This window comes from Choloepus didactylus, chromosome 18, assembly GCF_015220235.1.
Source record: "Choloepus didactylus isolate mChoDid1 chromosome 18, mChoDid1.pri, whole genome shotgun sequence".
Lineage (NCBI taxonomy): Eukaryota > Metazoa > Chordata > Mammalia > Pilosa > Megalonychidae > Choloepus > Choloepus didactylus.
Genome location: NC_051324.1, coordinates 72,997,536 through 73,016,115, shown reverse-complemented (window position 1 = coordinate 73,016,115; position 18,580 = coordinate 72,997,536). Strand labels below are relative to the sequence as shown.

The 18,580-nt window shown below is 59.2% G+C and overlaps 1 protein-coding gene across 1 annotated transcript; it reads right to left on the bottom strand.

Annotated features, from left to right (window-relative positions):
- Window positions 1–339: 339 nt before the first annotated feature.
- Window positions 340–18,356, bottom strand: C1QTNF1 (C1q and TNF related 1). Its single transcript, XM_037809132.1, has 4 exons — window positions 17,999–18,356; window positions 5,835–6,009; window positions 3,256–3,398; window positions 340–2,540 (listed from the first exon to the last, which is right to left on the bottom strand). Exons 2-4 carry the CDS (start codon window positions 5,993–5,995, stop codon window positions 1,990–1,992), a joined length of 855 nt encoding a protein of 284 aa, XP_037665060.1. The 5' UTR covers window positions 5,996–6,009; window positions 17,999–18,356; the 3' UTR covers window positions 340–1,989.
- Window positions 18,357–18,580: the final 224 nt, after the last annotated feature.

The following is an 18,580-nucleotide window of genomic DNA, read 5'->3' as shown; positions in this document are numbered from 1 at the left end:
TGGCTGCAGCAGCCCCAGGAAACTAAGACAGGCGTCCAGGCGAGGAGCTGGCGCGAGGCACGACCTCCGGGCCTTCTGCTTTTCCCGGGGGCACCCTCAGGAGAGACAGCCCTGCCCCCCAACCCTGTCACAGGCGCCTCTGGGCCCCAGGGTGCCCAGCTTGGCTGCCCGGCCCGCAGGGTCCACGCTCTGCTGGGAGCGACACGGCGATTCCGGGCGTGGCACATGCCTGCTGGGGCCCGCGTCCCCAGTGCAAGGCTGGGGGGCCTCCAGGCCTGCCACAGCCTGGGGGAGGGGAGTAGGAAAAGGAGGGGGGGTCCAATGAGCCAGCTGACAAGGTCGGTATGCTGAAGACGCAGCGCTGCGTTTAATGGTTTCTGAAGGGAGCACGAAGCACAGGTGAGGAGCCCGCTCCCCCTGCCTAGCCCTGCCCGGCCCACGGACACTTTCGGGGCTGCCCAATGGGAGTCCTTCCAAAGGCAGGGACGTATGAACCCCAGGCCCAGCCATCGGCACCCCAAAACCCGGCGTGGGGAAAGGGATTGGAGAGGACCAAGGGGTCACCAGGGGAAGGAAGGGAGGCCCATGGTGGGGTTCAGGGGCCAAAGCTGGTAGCCAGCAAGCCCCAGGCCCTGGGCGTGAGCATGGGGCACGGTGGGGGAAGGGCTGGCATGGTTCCCCGAGATCAGAGACCCTGTCCCAGGGCTGCCTGCTGCTGGGGCAGACGGGGATCAGTGACAGGCCAGCGTCCACAAGTCGGCCACGGCCCCGCTTCCTGGCTCGGGGGTCCCCAACACCCCCTCCTGAGCGTGTGAGCTGACCCTGGTTATCTGGGCATGCGTTTCCCTTTCGACCCTGACCCAGCAGTGCTGGAGGCTGGCAGCAGCGGCACCCTCCAGCCCCTCCTGGACCCTGGTGAGCTGCCGTTCAAAGGCCTTGGCGTAAGGGTGGATGGGTGGGGGGCCGGAAACCAACAGAAGGGGTGCTGAGCCAGGGCTGAGAAACCCGCCAGGAAATGGGGCCCCGAGATGGTCTGGGAGGGGGTTCAACATAAAACACTCCATGACCGTGAAGGTGACTGGAAAGAGAAGGCCCCGGAGCCTTCCATGCTGACCCGTCTGGGAGGAAGAGCAGAAAGCCATTGTTAGGGCAATCCTAGCTGGGGCTTGGGGGCCCCGGGGTGGCATCGAGGAGGGGAGCAGAGCCTGCCAGGCATCCAGGACTGCCCCGCCATCCCCACACGTCCCTGGGAGCCGGGGGCTGGGGTGAGCGGCTGCTGCTGCCAGCCTGGAGCCGACACAGAGGGCTTGGCTGCCACGTGGGGAGCTGAACCCCCACTGTGTTGTGACTCAGAACAGCTGAACCCCGGGCGAGGCCCCAGGGGTGCCGACAGGACACGCAGCTGCCCCCCAAGAAGGCCTGTCCATGGCTGTGCTTCCTGGATCCCCCACACCCCAGCCCCCTTCCCCATCACCCTGGCTTCTGCTGAAGATCTTCCCCGCGGGGAGTGTTGGACAACCTCAGGCGGAAACAGCTCTTCCCGGAGAGCCAACGTGGCTTGACGGAAGGCAAAAACGACGGCGCTTTCATTTCCCCTCCACGGTTTTCTTTGTTCCTTTTGAAACTTTTGGAATTTGCTTCATTCTTTCCAGGGGGTAGGGGGAGGATGTCTCGGGACACCCCTCCGCGGTCAACGTGCAGCCTGGGGGTCCCCTAAGGCCGTGCCTGCAGAGGGGAGCCAGAGGGCCCCCGCACCCACTGGGGTGACTTCACCCACCGTGGGCAGCTCTGCACCGAGACGGTGAGGGCTGGGACCCCCGAGCAGCACTGGCTCCTCACCCCATGAAGTGTCTCGGATGCCAAAGCAGGGGGTGCAGAGGCCAAGGGGACTGCCGGTCAGGGCTGGACAGGGTCAGCCGGGGGCTGGACACGTCGGGGGTGCTGCTGGTGGGTCAGACGGGCGGGCAGGGGGGCAGGAGGCCGGGCCGGCTAGGGCTCAGCGGCGGGCTTCACCAGGTAGCCGCTGAAGGTGATGTAGGTGTCGAACTCGTCGCTGAAGATGGCGTTCTCCCGCTCGCCCTTGAAGAGCCGCACCCACACCTCGTCCTGCTCCTGCAGCTCCAGCATCAGGCTCTGGCTCTGCATGATGCTGCGGTCGCTCACCTGGGCGTACAGGATCACCACCTCCGCCCCGTTCCTCATGATGTGCAGGTACGTCTCCTTCTGGTTCCAGGTGTGCACGTTGAGGCTGAAGAAGTAGATGCCGGGCACGTAGCAGTAGAACCTGCCGGTGAACATGTTGAAGTGGCTGTAGAGGTTCACGAACTCTGTGTCGAAGATCACGGTCTGGTAGTAGTCGTTGCTGTGAAGCGGCTTCTTCCGGCCCACCGAGAAGGCCGCGTAGTGGTTCTTGCAGCGGTCCCCGGGGGCCCCCATGGAGCCCTTCTGCCCCTTGGGTCCGCTGTGGCCCCTGGCGCCCGCTGACCCCGTTTTGCCGTATTTCCCTTGGAGGCCGCGATCTCCCCTGTCACCCTTCTCCCCTGAAAGAGACAGGAAAACACACGGCCTACCTGAGCCCCTGAGGGTCACCCGCGCCCCTGGTTGTATGTTTTCTTCTCCTGGTGCCGGCATGATTCTGCACACACGGGCCCAACCCTGAGAGTTCCACCCCTGCTTCTCGGCCTGCTGGACACGGGGCATTGTGGTTCCCCAGTCGGGCGAGCAAGCAGACTCGGCCTCAAGGATTTTTCTATTTCCATCCAGAAGCAATCATTTTCCCCCCTTCTGGAAAGCTCTGGCAAAGGAAAGAGGACATATGGGTTTGTCCAAAAACAACAGGCTTCCTGGCCAGGCCCATGGCTCTCTTTGAGCATATGAATTGCAGATGTGGGAGCGCGGGATCCATGGCATTGGCTCCCTGTCAGGTTCTGCAGGGTCCTTCCAGGCTACCTCCTGGGGCAGAGCTGTGGTGTGCAGTGGCGTTTCAGAAAATGGGCTCAGGGGGCCCCCAGCCTCAGAACAGAGGGCAGGGAGGCTTGCAGTCCGGCTGCAAATGGGGGTGTGGGGTCCCCAGCTGCCGCTAAGCTCTCTTTCCGGTCCTGGGTCCTGCAGGCTCCTTTCCAATCCCTCCCCTTGGAAAGGTCCCAGAGCCACCAAAGTGGAGCCATCCCCCCCACCCCCTGGAGGACAGCCTGCCCACCCTGCGCCCAGTCCCCACCCCAGCCCCTCCTTTGCTTGCCTTCGTGGCAGCCTGACCTTTCAGGATGGTGATGTTGATCTGCGGCATTTGGACCGGCCGGTACAGGGGGGCCCCCGGGTCACAGCAGCGAAAGCATCGGGAGGCAGGAAGCTCCCCATCCTGGCCGGAGTGATATTTCCTTTCATGCCTTTCTTCAGCCCTGGTGGGGAAAAGGCACCAAGGTGAAGTGTGAGCTCTCCCTCTTCAGCTGCTCGTGGGTCTTCTCCCTGTCTCGGCAGGACGCCTGTGGGATGGAGGGTCCACGTGCTCGTGGCGCATGCTGGGACCCCACATGGAGTCAGGGAGAGCCCCTGCCCTTTGCTAAGAGCAGTACTAGGAGTGAAAACAGTAATAGCCAAAAGCAATCATCTCCGGAATATGCCCCTTTATTATGGGGTCTTGAGACGGCGTATGGCCAAGCTGTGACTGGCAATCCCCATCATGTGTCTATCAACCTAGAAAATACTGTATTATGCTGACTCTTTCCTAAATGAGAGGGTTCAGCTAGATCTTTAGGATTCCTTTGAGCTGCAGCAGCTGGAGATTGTCTACAGCATGACATTTAGAGGAATGTGCGGCAACAGCTCCATGCTGCCCCCTGGTGGCAGTCCTCAGCATTGCCTCTCTCTCTCTCTCTCTCTCTCTCTCTCTCTCTCTCTCTCTCTCTCTCAGCTCTTTTTAGCCAACCTCTGGAGCTGGCCTGGCTCAGCAGGACCATCTTGGACATAATAAAGTCCCTCTCAATGGGCCAAGTTTATATCTAACTCTGCTCCCAATATTACTCACTTTTAAACCCCTGAAATTTCAGGAAAAGGCTCTGCATGCCCTAAGTTTGGCCACCCACAAGCCCAGAATGTCAGCCCCCAGCTCTCTCCTAAGCCCTAGATCTTAATTTCAAGCCTCCCGTGATGTCTCCATCTCGAGGGTCTGCAGTGGCTCACACTGTCCTGTCACCTTGATGCTGGAGCCTCCTTCTTCCAAAAAAGGCTGGACCTCAGCTTCCTTCTAGATGCTTCTCTGCCCACCCCTCCACCCAGTACCTCCAGGATCTGGCCCTTGGCCCCGTCATCTCTGCACGGACCATTGGCATTTGACCGCTCTCCTGGAATTTGTCTCTCCCAACACCACTTCATCCTCGTCCTTGCCTCCCCCCACATTCTTTCTAGAACACGGTGTGAGTTAAAGCTCCCATGACTGCCCGCTCCCCGCAGGACTGAGCCGGAGTGAGACCCCTCACTGCCAGACCCAGCCGCCAGGCTCAGCTCCCCTCCCGCTCCCACGACCCCCCTGCGACCCCCCACGGCCCTCCACGACCCCCCAGCCCTGGCACCCCCCGACACGGGCACCACCATGCCTTGGACACACTGCGGTGGATGTGGGGGCTTCCCTCCCTCTCCACTGGGGAGACCCCAGGCGCCCTTCAAGATCCAATTCAGAAGTCGGTCTCTGCATGGGGCTGCCCCGTCTCACCCCTCTCCTGCCCCAGCATCTGCCCGTGCGGAGATGGCCCGCCCTGGAGGCAGGGACCGAGCTCAGGGAGGGTCTGAGCCATGAGGCACTCAATCAGGGTTTGCTGAATGGAAGGAAGGCAAAGAAAGAAATTAAAAGAGAAAGAATTAAGAAATTAGAAACAAACAATTGAACAAAGGGTGGAAGGAAGGAGAACAAGAAAGAAAGAATGAAATTAAGGAAGATAGAAATTGAGAAAGAATAAGAAAAAGAAATAAAGTAAGATAATAAGAAAGAGAAATTAAGAAATTAGAAACAAAGAGTGGAAGGAAAGAAGGAGAAAGAGGGAGAGAAAGAAGAAAGAAAGAAATTAAGAAAGAAAGAAAAAGGAAGAAAAAGGAAGAAAGGAAGGAAGGCAAAGAGGAGAGTTACTACACCCCAAATCCTGTCCAATTCCACTGGATGCTAAAGAGAGCCTGAGGCCTCGGGGGTTACGTCAGCCCAATGTGCAAAATAAAGAAGCTCAGAGCTGGCATCGGGCTATCGCCCCGCTCTGCAGGTGTCATTTGCTGAATGAGTCCCATGAGGAATTCCAAGCAGTCTGTGTTACCCTCCAAAACACCGCAAACAGCCTGAAGTCCGTATACCCAAGTCAAATGTCATCTGGAGGTAATTAATAACTTCTGGAGGAAACCCCGCACTCTGCGGGCCCACCCTTGCACCCCTCTCCCATCTTCAATCAACAAGCAGCCTGCAGGCGTGGAGGGCCAGCGTGCAGTCCAGTGTCTCTCCAAAGCCACATGTCGCTGCATCCTCCCCCCGGTTTACTGAGGACCCCAATGGACGTTTTCAAGGGACAACAGAGAATGAAATACAAACAGAGGAAGCGAGGCGAGAGGGCTCGCTGGTCCTTATTCCGGGGTGAGGCTGCAAAACCCCCAGGGATCCACATCCTGTGGTGCAGGAGCGGGGCTGGGTTAGGGGCGCCAGCTCCCAGGAAGGAGCCCGAGAGACCGAAAGGAGAAGGGGCTTGTCTGTCCGGGGCTGCACCTCCAGCCTCTGCTCCTTCACTCCTAGCCTCGACGCAGCCTCTCGGGGGGCCCCGAACCCCAGGCTCCACGTGGCCGTTGCATCTTCCAGCCCTCACCTCTCAGCCTGGCCCAGCGGCGGCTCCTGGGTCCCCTCCTCCTTGGCACCTCCCTGGGTCCCCTCCTGTTCCTGCTGGTCACGGGGTACACGGCCCAGCACGGGGCCGCAGGCGAAGGCCAGCAGCAGGCAGCACCGCAGCCTCAGTCCGCGGGAGCCCATCTTCCCGTCGGGCCCTGGAGGGAAAGAGGCCGGGAAGGATGCTGGGTTAGGAAGCGGGCACGGGGAGTCACCCAGGAACCCCGAGGCGTTGGCCTGGACCAGCGATGCCGGGAAATGCGTGTCACGGCTCCGGCCTGGAGGCTGACCACACACACACTCACACACACAGCCACGTTCACACACACACATGCGCACGCACACACTCACTCACCTCAAATATACATGTGCACACACTGTCCCTGGAGCCTCAGCCCCCCGGGCCACCCACGGAGCCCCCCAGGAAGGAGAGGCCTTCAGCCACTGGTCTCCGCAGACAATTCTTCATCGCCCCCATTAGGAAATGGAGCAAAATCCCGACAAAGTGTGAGTGGGGAAGGGGCCAGAACCTCTGCCCTGGGGAACTCCGAGCAGCCCTGGGCTCACCCCCCACAGCCCTTCTCCAGTCCTCGAGCAGGTGGTCTAGGGAGGGGGCACAGCCCACCCCACAGGACACTCGTCGGGGCCAACGCCTGCTCAGACAGCAGCCTCCGGGACAGTGAGGACACGTGTCTGCTGATTTAAGCCACCCAGTTTGTGATGCTTTGTACAGCAGCCACGGGAAACTAATGAAAAAAGTCTATTAAAATGTATTAATATTTAATATATATTAAATATAGCATATATTTAAAATATCATCTAATATTTAATATCTACCTATATCATCTACTATCATTATATCATCTATCATCTACTTACCTACCTATCTATATCTATCTTTCATATTTTCATCTATCTCTATCCATCCATCCATCCATCTGTCCATCTATGCATGCATATCTCTTTCTCTCTCTCTCTCTTTCTCTCTCTCTGTCCATCCATCTCCAGGCTCCTTGGCCTGGCACTCATGGCCCCCTCCGGTCTCCCTGACCCTCCCTCAGCTGCCTTTCACAGCACGCCTCAGCCCAGTGCTTCTCAAGCTTTCATGTGCACACATATCACTGGGAGAATGTCATTAAAATGCAGATTCTGAGTCACCGGGTCTGGGGCAGGGCCTTAAGGATCTGCATTCTCAAAAAGCTGCGGGTGCACCGTCCGGGCTGGAGCCTCCCCTCCCAGCCCCTTGCACCTGCCCAGCTCCCTGCTCGCATCTTCCCCGGCTAGGCACACCCATCCCTCCCCACCTCTTCTGGGGACACCCAGGCTCCCCGGGATGACGAGTGCATCAGACAGACACGGCGCTAAGCACACACATACATCATTCAATCCTTATGACCCTACAAGTTAGGGCCAATATTATTCCAATTTTATAAATGAGAAAGCAGAGGCTTAGAGAAGTTAAGTGGCTTGAGACCATCCCATTTTTAAGTGGCAGAGGCTGGTTTTGAACAGACCAACCTCAGGTCGCATGAGAACCCTGTCCAGACGTCAAGACCCAGTTCAAGTGTCTCATCTTTCTTCACGAAACCTTTCCTGACCCCTCAGCTGGTGGGAAAAAAACACTCCCTCCTCTCTTTTTCTTTAGTTCTTCATATTCTCTTACACTGTAGAGATTTGTGTTTGGCTTGCAATAATCTCCCCAAGCAGTCGTGACCTCCTTCGAGCTTGGGATGCTGTCCTGTTCATCTCGGAGCTGCCAAGCATTCAGCAGCTTCCTGAACTCCACTGGTGCCCTACAAATATTCGTTAAATTGAATTCTCAAAACCTGTTTATTTCTCTATTTCTGTATTTCCTCTGTTTTTTCCTTGGTGCCTTAATAATTACTCTTTTAAGCTCACTTCAGTTGGAGGGAAAAGAGGTTTCTCTTTCTTTAAGCATTTTTTTTCTGACTCTAAAATAATCTGTATTCATTTTGGAAAAGTTGGAAAGTACAGGATGACCAAAGGAAGTAAAAAGCAACCCTGGATTATTCTATTCCATGGATTCTCCTCGGCATCATCGACACTTGGGGCAGGACCACTCTTTTTTGCCGGGTGTGGCTGAGGGCACTGCCAGCCTTCGGGCAGCGTCTCTGGACTCTACCCACTGGAAGCCAGCAGCACCCTCCCCCAGCTGCAACCACAAAATGTCCTCTGGGGGGACAAAACTGCCGGTGGTTGAGAACCACTGCTCAACCAATGGACACACCACCTTGCATGTTGATATGTGTCTCTCTTGTCCGGAAGAGGAATTTTTTGCACCTTGGTCAGAAGAGATGGGGACCAGGATGCAGCGGGGTGAGGAGTGATTGTCTCCGGGACCTGTGACCCCCCAGCAAACAGTCCTCACTGCTGGGGCTGTGGAGAAAGGCAGCAGAGACGGCTGGTGGTTCTCCTTAAGAACCTCCTCTTTGGAGCCAAAGCAAACCCAGACTGAAGTCTTTCCTGCTTTGAAAATATCTTTAAAACCGTTTTACCAATTCCACAAGCATTGTCAGCATCACGACCTTATGATCACTTAGATCACTTTGGGGCAAAAACATTATTTCCCAACATCTAATCAAACTTGGCTCCGGATCCCGTTTAGCTATTTCCAGTGAAATGAGCAACCCCTGGAGAGACTGAGGTTTTGTCTCCAGTGAGGTTGCTCAAAAGAATGTGCAGTGCCTGGCAAAGGCAAGCCCAGAGAAGCGGCCCCCCGGGCAGCCTGACTGGTGGTGTCCCACCCCCACCCCTAACGTGGCCCCACGTGGCCCCACGTGGCCCCGGCTCCGGGCTGTGTTGTGGTCAAGGCAACCGAAGACAATTCCAACACGACTCAAGTTCTTGACTTGCCTTTTCCAAACCCTGTGAAGGAGAGCCAAGTTCCACGGTAATTCCACTGGCTGTTTTCTCTCCCACCCATGTCCCCCAGGATCTGCAGTTTAGCACCCATCTCCTCAACCCTCCTCTAAAAGAACACCCCCTTACGGGAAGCAGGAGGCAAGAAAGGGGAATTCGGGCTACTTACATGATCCTGGAGAGGGTGGGCAGTCTGAGAACCCGCTCGTTAATCAATTTCACCCCGTCGGAGGCCTCAGATGCACCAGCGTTACGAGATAGTATTCATACATAAGTTCAGGTTTCCTTCTATTTGTTAAAAATCGGTCCTATTATCTTATGGCCCTACCTCCCTGTCGTTATACCCCTGTTCTGACAGTAAACCCCTGCACACAGGGACGTGTGTTTGGGCTTTGTCTTGATGCCACAGCCAGCCCAGGGCCATCTGACAAACACGCTCCGTGCACACGGTTTTCCTCCACGCGCCTCGTCCACCGAGCAGCTGTGCCAAGAGGCAAGCAGCCTAGAACCTCCTTGAATCGAAAGGAGCCGTGGGACACAAGCTCCAGCGCTCGTGCAACTCGGGTGTCCCCTCTCAGCAGACAGTTTAACCAGGCTCGGTTTCCTGAGGGCCCACGGTTTGCACAGCACCGTGCGGGAGTTAAACACACACCCTGGCCTCAGGAACCTTGCAGTGAGGGAGACAGACCCAGTTATAATTCAAGACAGAAAGGGTGGGTGTTGAATTTGAGGGTTAAGAGCTTCAGCCATCGGGACCCATGCTGTCCAGAAGGGGAACCACTAGCCACCCGTGGCTATTGCAATTAAAACTAAAATGAAATGACCCCAAAAAAAAAAAAAAAAAATGAAATGACATGAAAAATCCACTTCCCCTGTCACACTTATTCCCCAGGGCTCCGTACTACACAGAGCGAGTGGCTAACATAGTGACAGTCGGGAACAGGGTGTTTCAGTCGCACTGGAGAGTTCTGTTGGCAGCCCTGTTTGGGATTACGGGGGGCGGTGGGGGAGGAACCCTGAACAAAGAGCAGGTCAGAAATCTGGGCGTCATTCAGATCCCTCCTCTCACATGTGCATAACCTCGGAGGCTCCCCTCCTCTCCTGTCCCAGGGGCCTCCGGGGGCACCAGACCCCTCTCAGTAGGAGAAGGAGCCCCGATCCTCCCCTCTCTGCTTTGACATCTGGGAAAATTCTCCTGTCGGCGAGCTTAGTTGAGCCCCCCAGATTCAGACAGTGGGGTGCCAAGACAGGGAAAGCACCACATTGGGGTGCTCTTCTGGCCTGGACGCCTTCAGGACTCCCCAGCACAGGGCATCTGGGGACAGTCCCCTTCCCCTCCCCAGAGGGGTTGTTAACCCCCGAGTGGCCGGAGGCGTCTGCCAAGCAGGAGGGAGCAGAGGGGCTTCCAGGCGATCCAGGCCATGCGGTCACCTCTCCCAGAGGCTGTTTTGTATCCCACGTCCCCTTCTGCAACGGGGCCGCCCCGGCTGCTCTCAGACCCCTCCCCGCGTAGGAGCATTGGCAGTGGCGGGGGGAGTAGCGTCCCCTATTAAAAGGACTCTGGTTATTTGCAGCTGAGCAGGGCCTTACCCAAGAAACGAGGGTGCCCCACAGCCCGTCTCACTCTCTGAACCCCTCTTTCCCTTTTCTGAGAAGCTGCTCCCCATCTGGGAAAGGGGGATCCTCCAAAGCCGCAGGCTGGGGGTGAAGAATGGTTCCTCCAGGGCTACTTGCTCGTTGATAAGCCAAGGTTTCCTTGGCCCTGGATGGAAGTGAGATGAGGTACGGGGCAAAGAGCAAAGTAAAAGGAAACCAGGAATCCTCCGGCTCCCGAGATGGCTCCCCTCTCCTGAGGGCACGCACACCTTGGCCAGCTCGGCCCACCTGGAGCGGGGAGCCGGCCCCCCTTGAAGGTTCCGCCCAGGCCCTGCAAGCGGGAGGCCCCTGGGCTGCCAGGCCTTCGGGGGCACCTGGCCAGCCCATCCCCGGAGCCACGGTTCCATCCCCACGGAAACAAAGGCTTCCTTGAGTAGGAAAGCGTCCTCAGGTCACCTCCCAGCTGGGAGTCTCAGCGGCAGGCCTGCCCCTGCTTTGAGGAGAGCGTGCGGGGAGGAGGCCCTGGCGGCTCGAGCCTGAGCCGCGCTGCAGGTGGCCTGGCCCACCGCCCACCCCCACCCCTTCAGCAGCCATGACACCCTCCTGGTCCGAAGGCTCCCGGGAGACAGAGAGCAGAGAAGCTGGGGTGTCCGTGTCCTCGTGCCCTGCCCCGCCCTGGCCCCTTTACAAACATCTCTGTCTGGTTTTCTGGGGCCTGGAATCACCCAGAACTTTGCATGCATCTCCCCTGGAGGCTTAGTGTGAGATAGAATTTCATGCCACACCCAGCGGCTTCTCGATCAAGAATAGAATTTAGCTCAGCCTCCGGCCCCGACTGCTGCGCCCTACCAAGCTCGCTTCCGCTTCACCTTTCTGGATGCTTTAGAGCGACTCCCAGGCCTGGCCGCCCTGCACCCCAGTGTGTGTCCTTCTCAGGGCTCTGTCCCCAGCTCTCAGCTCCTCTCACTCCAAACCCTCTTGTCTCTACCTGCACGTGGCTTCAACTGCCTCCCACGTGCTACAGATCCCAGGGCCGGCCCCTGGCCTGTCTGCTGAGCTCTCGACACGGCAGTATGTACGTCTGCATCAGTTAAATTAAACACAATTATTAAAAATTCCGCTCTCAGTAGTCGCACAAACCAAATTCTAAGTGTTCATAAGCCTAGCGGCTCCCATATTAGACGGCACAGCTGACGATGCGTCTCCGTCACCGCAGAATGTTCTAGAGCTCTATATCCAGCTGTCTTCTGAACATCTTCTCTTTGCTCTGCCAGGAGACGCTTAAGCCTCCAATTGCCAGCATCTTCTCCCCACTCCCCACGACTTGCCCCTCTCCCTGTGGTTCCCAGCTCCATGGAAGATGCCGCTGTACCTGTGGGCAGCCCGTTTAGATGCCCAATTCTCATGTGCCACTGCGTCTGCCCAGCAGTTCTCTCCCTGCACACCCGGCTCTGCTGCCTCTCCTTCCCGGGCACCTGGACAGCCTCCTGGTCCCCTCTCTCCTCCACCCTGCTCCCCAGAGACATCGTTACAAATGCAAATCGGATTGCCACCCTTGGCTTAAAAGTCTCCGCAGGATCATAAAGCAGGTTCGCCGCGACCCCCTCCTGAATGTACGTCCCCCACGCAGCCGCCTGGAACCACTCTTGGGCCCAAAAACAAGTCCCAGGGTCTCATCCTCTTGCCCAGGCCTTTTTCCTCTGTCTGGACATCCCTTACTCCCTTCTTCGTCAGATGTGTCCTTCAGAGCTCGGCTTAGTGCCACCTCTTCCGGGAAGCCCCCTGGCCCCCAGTCTGATGTGGACACCTTCCCCAGCATCCAGTGGAGAGCAGGTCTATAACCGTTGTCCCCTCACAGACGATGGGCTCCTTGGAAACGGGGGCTGCACCTCGTGTCACCTGCACCCTGTTGTCCCACGACTAAGTCAACTCTTTAACTATCAACTGAACTCCACTCTCACCTTTCCGTCATTCGCCAGAACCAGGGACAGCCTTCATCCAAAGAGGGCTCCAGGATCCCACCCTGCTGCCTACAACCCTGAACAGTGTGTTCAAACACAGATTGAAAACACACACCGCTGAATACACACACCTAAACACACACATACACGCGAACGCAAACATCGGAAGTCTGCCCACCTCTGCCAGCGGCCATGATCTCTGGGTGATGAAAACACAGATGTTTGAAATGCTCTTATTTTGGCTTCTCTGTTTTGTTTTGTTTTTCTGTAATAGTCACAGACTTCTTTCACAGTAAGTACACATCATCTTTCACTTAGAAAAATGACATATCAGCCCCCCCCCCCCCAGGGGACCAAGGGCACCTTTTGTTTATTCCAGGGAACTTGTCTCTATGCATAGAGAATTGGAATGGGGGAGGGGGCTGGGGGCCGCCATGGCTCAAGGGGAACGAGGCTGAGTCTAAACGGGGCTGGGGCTAAGTCCCACGTTCTTTCATTCATTTGTTCAAGAAATATTTACTGAGAGCCCACGACGTATCGGATGGTGCGCCAGCTTCTAGGGACACGATGGAACAAGGAGGCACAGCCCTTCCCTGGGCAGGGAAACCCTGGCACAGGGGACACCTGAGCGGTACGTTCAGGCTGGGGAAGGGCAGGCTGGCTGGGAGCCAGCCGGGGGGCGCTGACGGGAACCAGGATCGGGCAGGCCAGGGAGAGCACGCTTGCTGGTGGTGGTGTGTGGGGAGTGGGTTCTGTCTCGGACACCCCCTCACGGGCAGTCCTTGCTACTAGATGCGACTAGTGGCTGCACAACAGACGGGAACGGAGCCAAAGCTGGAGCCATCTCGGGGCTCGTGTTCAGTGGGCCCAGGAGCAGCCCCATCATTTCCTCCATCCAAGTCCCGCAGTCACCGGTGAGCACCCACCTACAGGCTCCAGGCCCGGAGCTCACACAGACGCCATTGGGCTTGGGCCTTGCAAGACCCATGGACTTTACAGACACGGAAATGGGCTCCGCGCATGCCAGCTTCCCACCCCACGTCCCACGGTGGGAGGTGCTGGAGCTCAGGTAGGCCCAGGTGTGTCTGACAGCGAAACACCTTCACCTGGAGGCACCTGCAGAAACTGACCAGGCAGTGCAGTCATGCGCCCAGCACGCTCTCCCCCCATCTGCTGCCTGCTCTGCTGCTCAGTGGCAGCCGGAACAGCGGCAGCAGCCCTTGGCTCAGAGGCCTCTCATCCACTCATCCCACAGAAGGTCCCCGAGAGCCCACCACGTGCTGGTACCCAGGGAGTCAGTCACGAAGGCTGGGGTGCAGGGAGCTAAGCACGCCCTGGTGCCAGACTGCTGGCATCTTAAACCTACCCCCCGAGTTTACCCCTTTGGACCGAGACACTGAATCACCAGCAATGGCCTCTGCAGGGCGGGGAGAGAACAGCCCGTGGGTCAGCTCTGAGGGGGAGTGGGATGGGGGTGGGGGGCGGGGGGCTGCTTCCTTTGTACGGGCAGCAAACGGCCTCACCCCACGCCCTCAGGTGGGTACAAGTCGACTTCAGCCTCGGCTGCAAAGGCATCTGGGAAGGAACGGTGTGAGGGATTGTGGGACGGGGGTGGCGGCAGGCACGCCCTGTGTTTTCCCATCCCCTGGGGGACTCTCGGGGTCAGGCTTGGGTGGGCACCTTAGTAGGGGCCCCTGGGGAGAGGAGACTGGAAACAGGAGTAGGGAATGGACACGAAAGAGGCAAAAGCAGGCACTGGATCCAACTCCATCCATCCCCACTGCCCTGGTTCGGTTGGCTCTGGGCGGGGGGGCAGTCTCAGAGACCCCTCAACTGGGAACCCAAGGCAGGTTGAGCACCACGGAGAACTTAGATAACCACGGAGTCCTCAAAGATACACCTTGAGGGATGGGGTGCTCTGAAGACCCAGCAGCCCCACGCCCAGCCCACCCAGATTCCGCCATCTCTGCCAGAGCCCACTTGAGACCCTTCACGGAAAGAACAGGACCAGGCATTTTGGGGTACACCCGTCCCCAGTGCTGAAGATCAGTCCCAGAAACCTGCAAGGTGGAGTCTCGGGCCGGCCCAGCCTGGCTTCTAGCCATGCCCCACCCGCAATTCCACCCAGGGCTGGCTGCTTTCCCAGATGAGCTCCTTTTCCTTCCCTTGCCCCCGGGGCAGGGGTGCTGGCAGCCAGATGGCCCTGCTGGGGGAGGGGGGTATGCGGCCATGGCGACGGGGGGTTCTCGCCAGCAGGCAGCAGCAGTGCTGCATCCAGCACGGGGACGTCCCCCAGCCCCACACCGGCCCAGCCCACCCCTCTGACCCCTTTCCCCTTCTCTCCTCCGCCCCTGCCTCCCTGCCTGCCGTTTCTTGCTCGGCTCCATCCCGTTTCAAGGAAAATTCCTACAGGAGCCAGGAAGATGGTCAGACACACCTGGTCCCGCCGGGCCTCCAGGATGGGACAGGGCCTGGGAGGCACCTGAGGGCCATGCCAGCCTCCTCCCACCCCCTCAGAGGCAGGCAGGGGTGCCCCAGTGGACCTGGGAGCTCCCAGTGCCCCTGTCCATGCCCCCATCCCTGCTTCGACCCCACGCACAGATGCCAAGCCCCATTCCAGAAGGCAAGTCAGGGCTTCTCCTGAGAAGGAGCCACTCACCTCACTTGCTTCACAGGCAACTCGCACTTGCACCCTTGACGAGCTGGAGATGGGGCACTCCTCGCCAAGGGGTCCAAAGCGCCCCCGACACGGTGCCCTCCGCCAAGAGGCAGGGAAGCCCGGGTCAGAGGGCCCACGGGCTGCCCGGAGCAGGGGGGTTCGGCGGGAAGGAAATGAGCGCGCGTCCACCGTAGTGCTCACCGAGCCCAGGACCCCGACGGAGACCCCTGGGGCAGGCCCCCCAAGGAGACCCAGGCAAATCCCAGTCCTCAGAGCTCAGGAGCACGGCCTCCTGGGGCTGCCCTGAGAGGGCCAGGAAGGACGCGCATCTCGACGGTTTTAAGCATTCTTCTCCGAGCTGCTCTCTAAAGTGGACAGACTATTTCTCGCCCTGATTGGGGAGCGGCCTACGGTCAGGGAGGTGACAGGGCTGTGCTGCTCAGGGAGGCTCCTCGCCTCATCTCACATCAACAGAAGGCAGAATTCAGCAGGTAAAAACAGGAAAAAAATATAATAACCCTCAGCCTCTGCAGTGGTTAAGCCACTAAGACAAGAAGGCCAGGCCGCGTCCGAAACACCCGCTTCTCTCCCGGCGGAGGCCATGACTTGCCGGGCGGGGGTCGCCCTTGGCAGTTAGCAGAGCATGGTGACGGTGGCGGAACCAGTCCCCGCCCTGCCTGCCCCTCCGGCGGCCACCCTCACCCCACCCCCAGGCCCTGGGGTCTCGGCCTCCCCCAGACCCGCGCCCGGAGGACCAGACTCAGACAGGAGCTGTGCGGGCCGAGAGCACCCAGCGGAATGACTGTATCTACGTAAGCCTTTTCATCTTTGTTTTGATGGATGAAGTTCGATGCCAGAATGTTTGGTTTATGAGTCATGCTAATTATAGCGGGGGGGGGGGGGCAGGGGAGGCACCAGGAAGAACCGAAACAAGCATGTTCTGAAAACCTTGTGCCTGGGGAGGATCCTTCCCAGGGATGGAGGGGGAGCTGTGCGTCCCCTTCCTGGGGGGCCAGGTGGGCTTTTTCACCTCCCACTTCTGAGGGCGGCTCTTGCTGGTTGTGCACACCTGACCCAGGAGGAGGGGACAAGGCAGTGGTGTCCCCTGGCTGGACAGAGCTGCACCCATGCCCTCTGGAGCCTGTGTTCCTGCTTCCCCAACCTGCTGCTGGCTGTGGGCATCTTCTTTGGTGTCGCAGAAGACTCAAGATGGAAGAGGAGGGGAGGAGGGGCAGGGGGGGAGGGGAGGGTCCTTGGGAAGCACACCTGGCTGTCCTTCCTGCCACTTTCGCCATTGGCAGCCGGGAAGTAGAAAGAGCTGGCTAGACTTGAGAAGCTCAGATCCCAGCTTTGGCTTGGAAAGTTGTGTGTCCTTGAGCAGGTCACGCCCCTCCTCTGGACTCAGTTTCCTCAGTGTGGGTAGGGGGGTTTATAAGCAGAGCCTCTGGGGATGGAGACACAGTTTCGGCCTTGGGGCCTTGGCCAAGTCACAAACTTCTCTGAGCTTTTGGGGGGTGATTGCTCTCATTAGAATTGCCAAGAGCCAATGTCTGCTTGGCGCCTGCCGGGCCTGAAGCACCGGTTACCCTGACGGCCTGTGGCACTTCTGTCATCTCTAGGGGGAGTGGGGTGGGAGGCAGGAGAGGAGAGCCTGACCCTCTGGCTTCTGTCTCCCCTCCGCCCTGGTGTTCCCCTCCTGCCTCATTGACGGGGACACTGAGTGGGGCTTGTGCAAATGTCCTTCCTTGGAGCTCCTGAAGCAGCCACGCCACAGCAGACCCTCTCCCCAAAGCTTGAGTCGTGGACACGCACGTGAAGTCAAGAGAGTCGATTTGTGGGAGTACACGGAGGGGCAGCCGCAGCCTGCTGGGGAGTGTGTACTTTCCTGTGCTCTAACAAGCAGAGGCTGAGCAACTTATAATGATGTCTCCCTTTCCCCTGGGACCTGGGGCGTATCTGGCGGTTGGGAAAACTCATTTTCTCAGGACTCTTCTCATTCTAAAAGCTCCAAGGAAGGAAGCTCCAAGTGTGTGGCCAAATCGCCTCCATTCCCAGAAACTGGGGAGGTAGGAGAGGAAGACAAAGGTTGCAGAAGGAGAGAGGCAGCTTTTCCCTCCTCTCCAAGCCCCGGCAACCCGGAACAGTCCGTGATTGCCTAAAGCACACGGAGGGTCCGTGGGCGGCACATGAGCTTCTGGACTGGAAAGCAGCCAAGGAGAGGCACACGGGAATCAGCACGGGGTGGGGTGTGGCTTCTAGAACAGGTGGCAATCTCACCTGTGGCCATGGAGAGGCCTGCGGGACTGGCCCTGGGAGCGCCGGGGGGTTTGTGGCACATCGGTTCAGAAAGGCCCTGTGCAGAGCCTGGGGTGGCTCAGCGGCTCCAGCACCCAGGCCAGGGGCCACGCTCAGTGGCTCGGGCAGCCGTGCCATGAGACCCAGGAGGGTCCCCAGGGAAGGGACATTGTTTTTTCCTGTCCAGGCTGGATCCCCTCCAGGAACACCAAGGCAGTTAGATGCAGGGGTCAGAAGTCAACGTTTCCTGTCCCGCGGCTGCTCCAAGTCGGCCACAGGCAGGGCTGGGGCAGCCCTGGCCCTCAGGTGTCCAGACGTATGAGGGGGGGTGAGGGGTGTCCCACCGGGTGCCCAGACAGGCATGGGTGCACAAAGCACCAGAGAAGAGTTAAGCAAGCAAACACCTGCCAAAAATGGGGGAGGGGGTGGTGGTCATTCGTGACAGCATCTGTCTGCAAAGGGCCCAGCTGGTCCAAGCGGGAGGCTGGAGGGCGCATCTTACCGCCTGGTGTGCGGAAGAGGAGCTAACACCAGCAGGACACGGGGACCGTCCCTGAAACTCTGCGTCTTTCTGCCCCTTTGCCACAACTGCCAGCCTGATCCTCTCTGCCCCCCGGAGCTCACTGTCCACCCTGGCCAAGGGGTCTGCTCAGCCCTGCTTTGGGGCTCACGCTGAAGCCAGGAAGCCTGGAGCAGGAGAGGGGCAGGAGGAGAGGGGCAGCGCGGCTCCCCCGCCGTCCCGCCCGCGCCACGTACCTCGCCCGGGTCCGGAGGGCGCTGGCCGGGTCCTCCGCTCGGCGCCGCCGCCTCTTAGAGCATCCCCCGGCGCCGGAGCCTCCTCCCCGCAGACGCGCCGCGGGAGACGGGCAGGGGCAGGACCAGGCGTCCGCGAGGAAGGCGCCCGCGGGGGAAGGGGCAGCCCTCCCGGCCCCGGGCCAGCACCCTCCTCTCCGGGCTCCGCGGCCCCGCCGCCAGAAGCGGAAACGCGGCTCCGCGAAAGCCGAGGAGGAGCCGGAGGGAGCGGGTCGACGGCGGAGGGGGAGCGCCCCGGCCAGATGTGCGCGGCCCAGGCGCCCCGAGCGCGCCCGGCGCCTTCCGTCCACACAGCGGCCGCTGAGCTTTAACCGTGTGCGCGCCTGGTGCGCCCGGCCGCGGGGATCCGCCGCTCCACACCCGCCCCCAGGCCGCCCGGGGAGTGGAGACGGCACTTCCGTGAGCCCGGAAGTTCTGCCAGATGTGCGAGCAGCTGGGAGCCCAGACCAAGGGTGGCGCGCGGGGTGGGGGCGCCCAGGCAGGCCGAGAACCCCCTGAGCTGTTTGGGGGTGGGGTGGGGTGGGG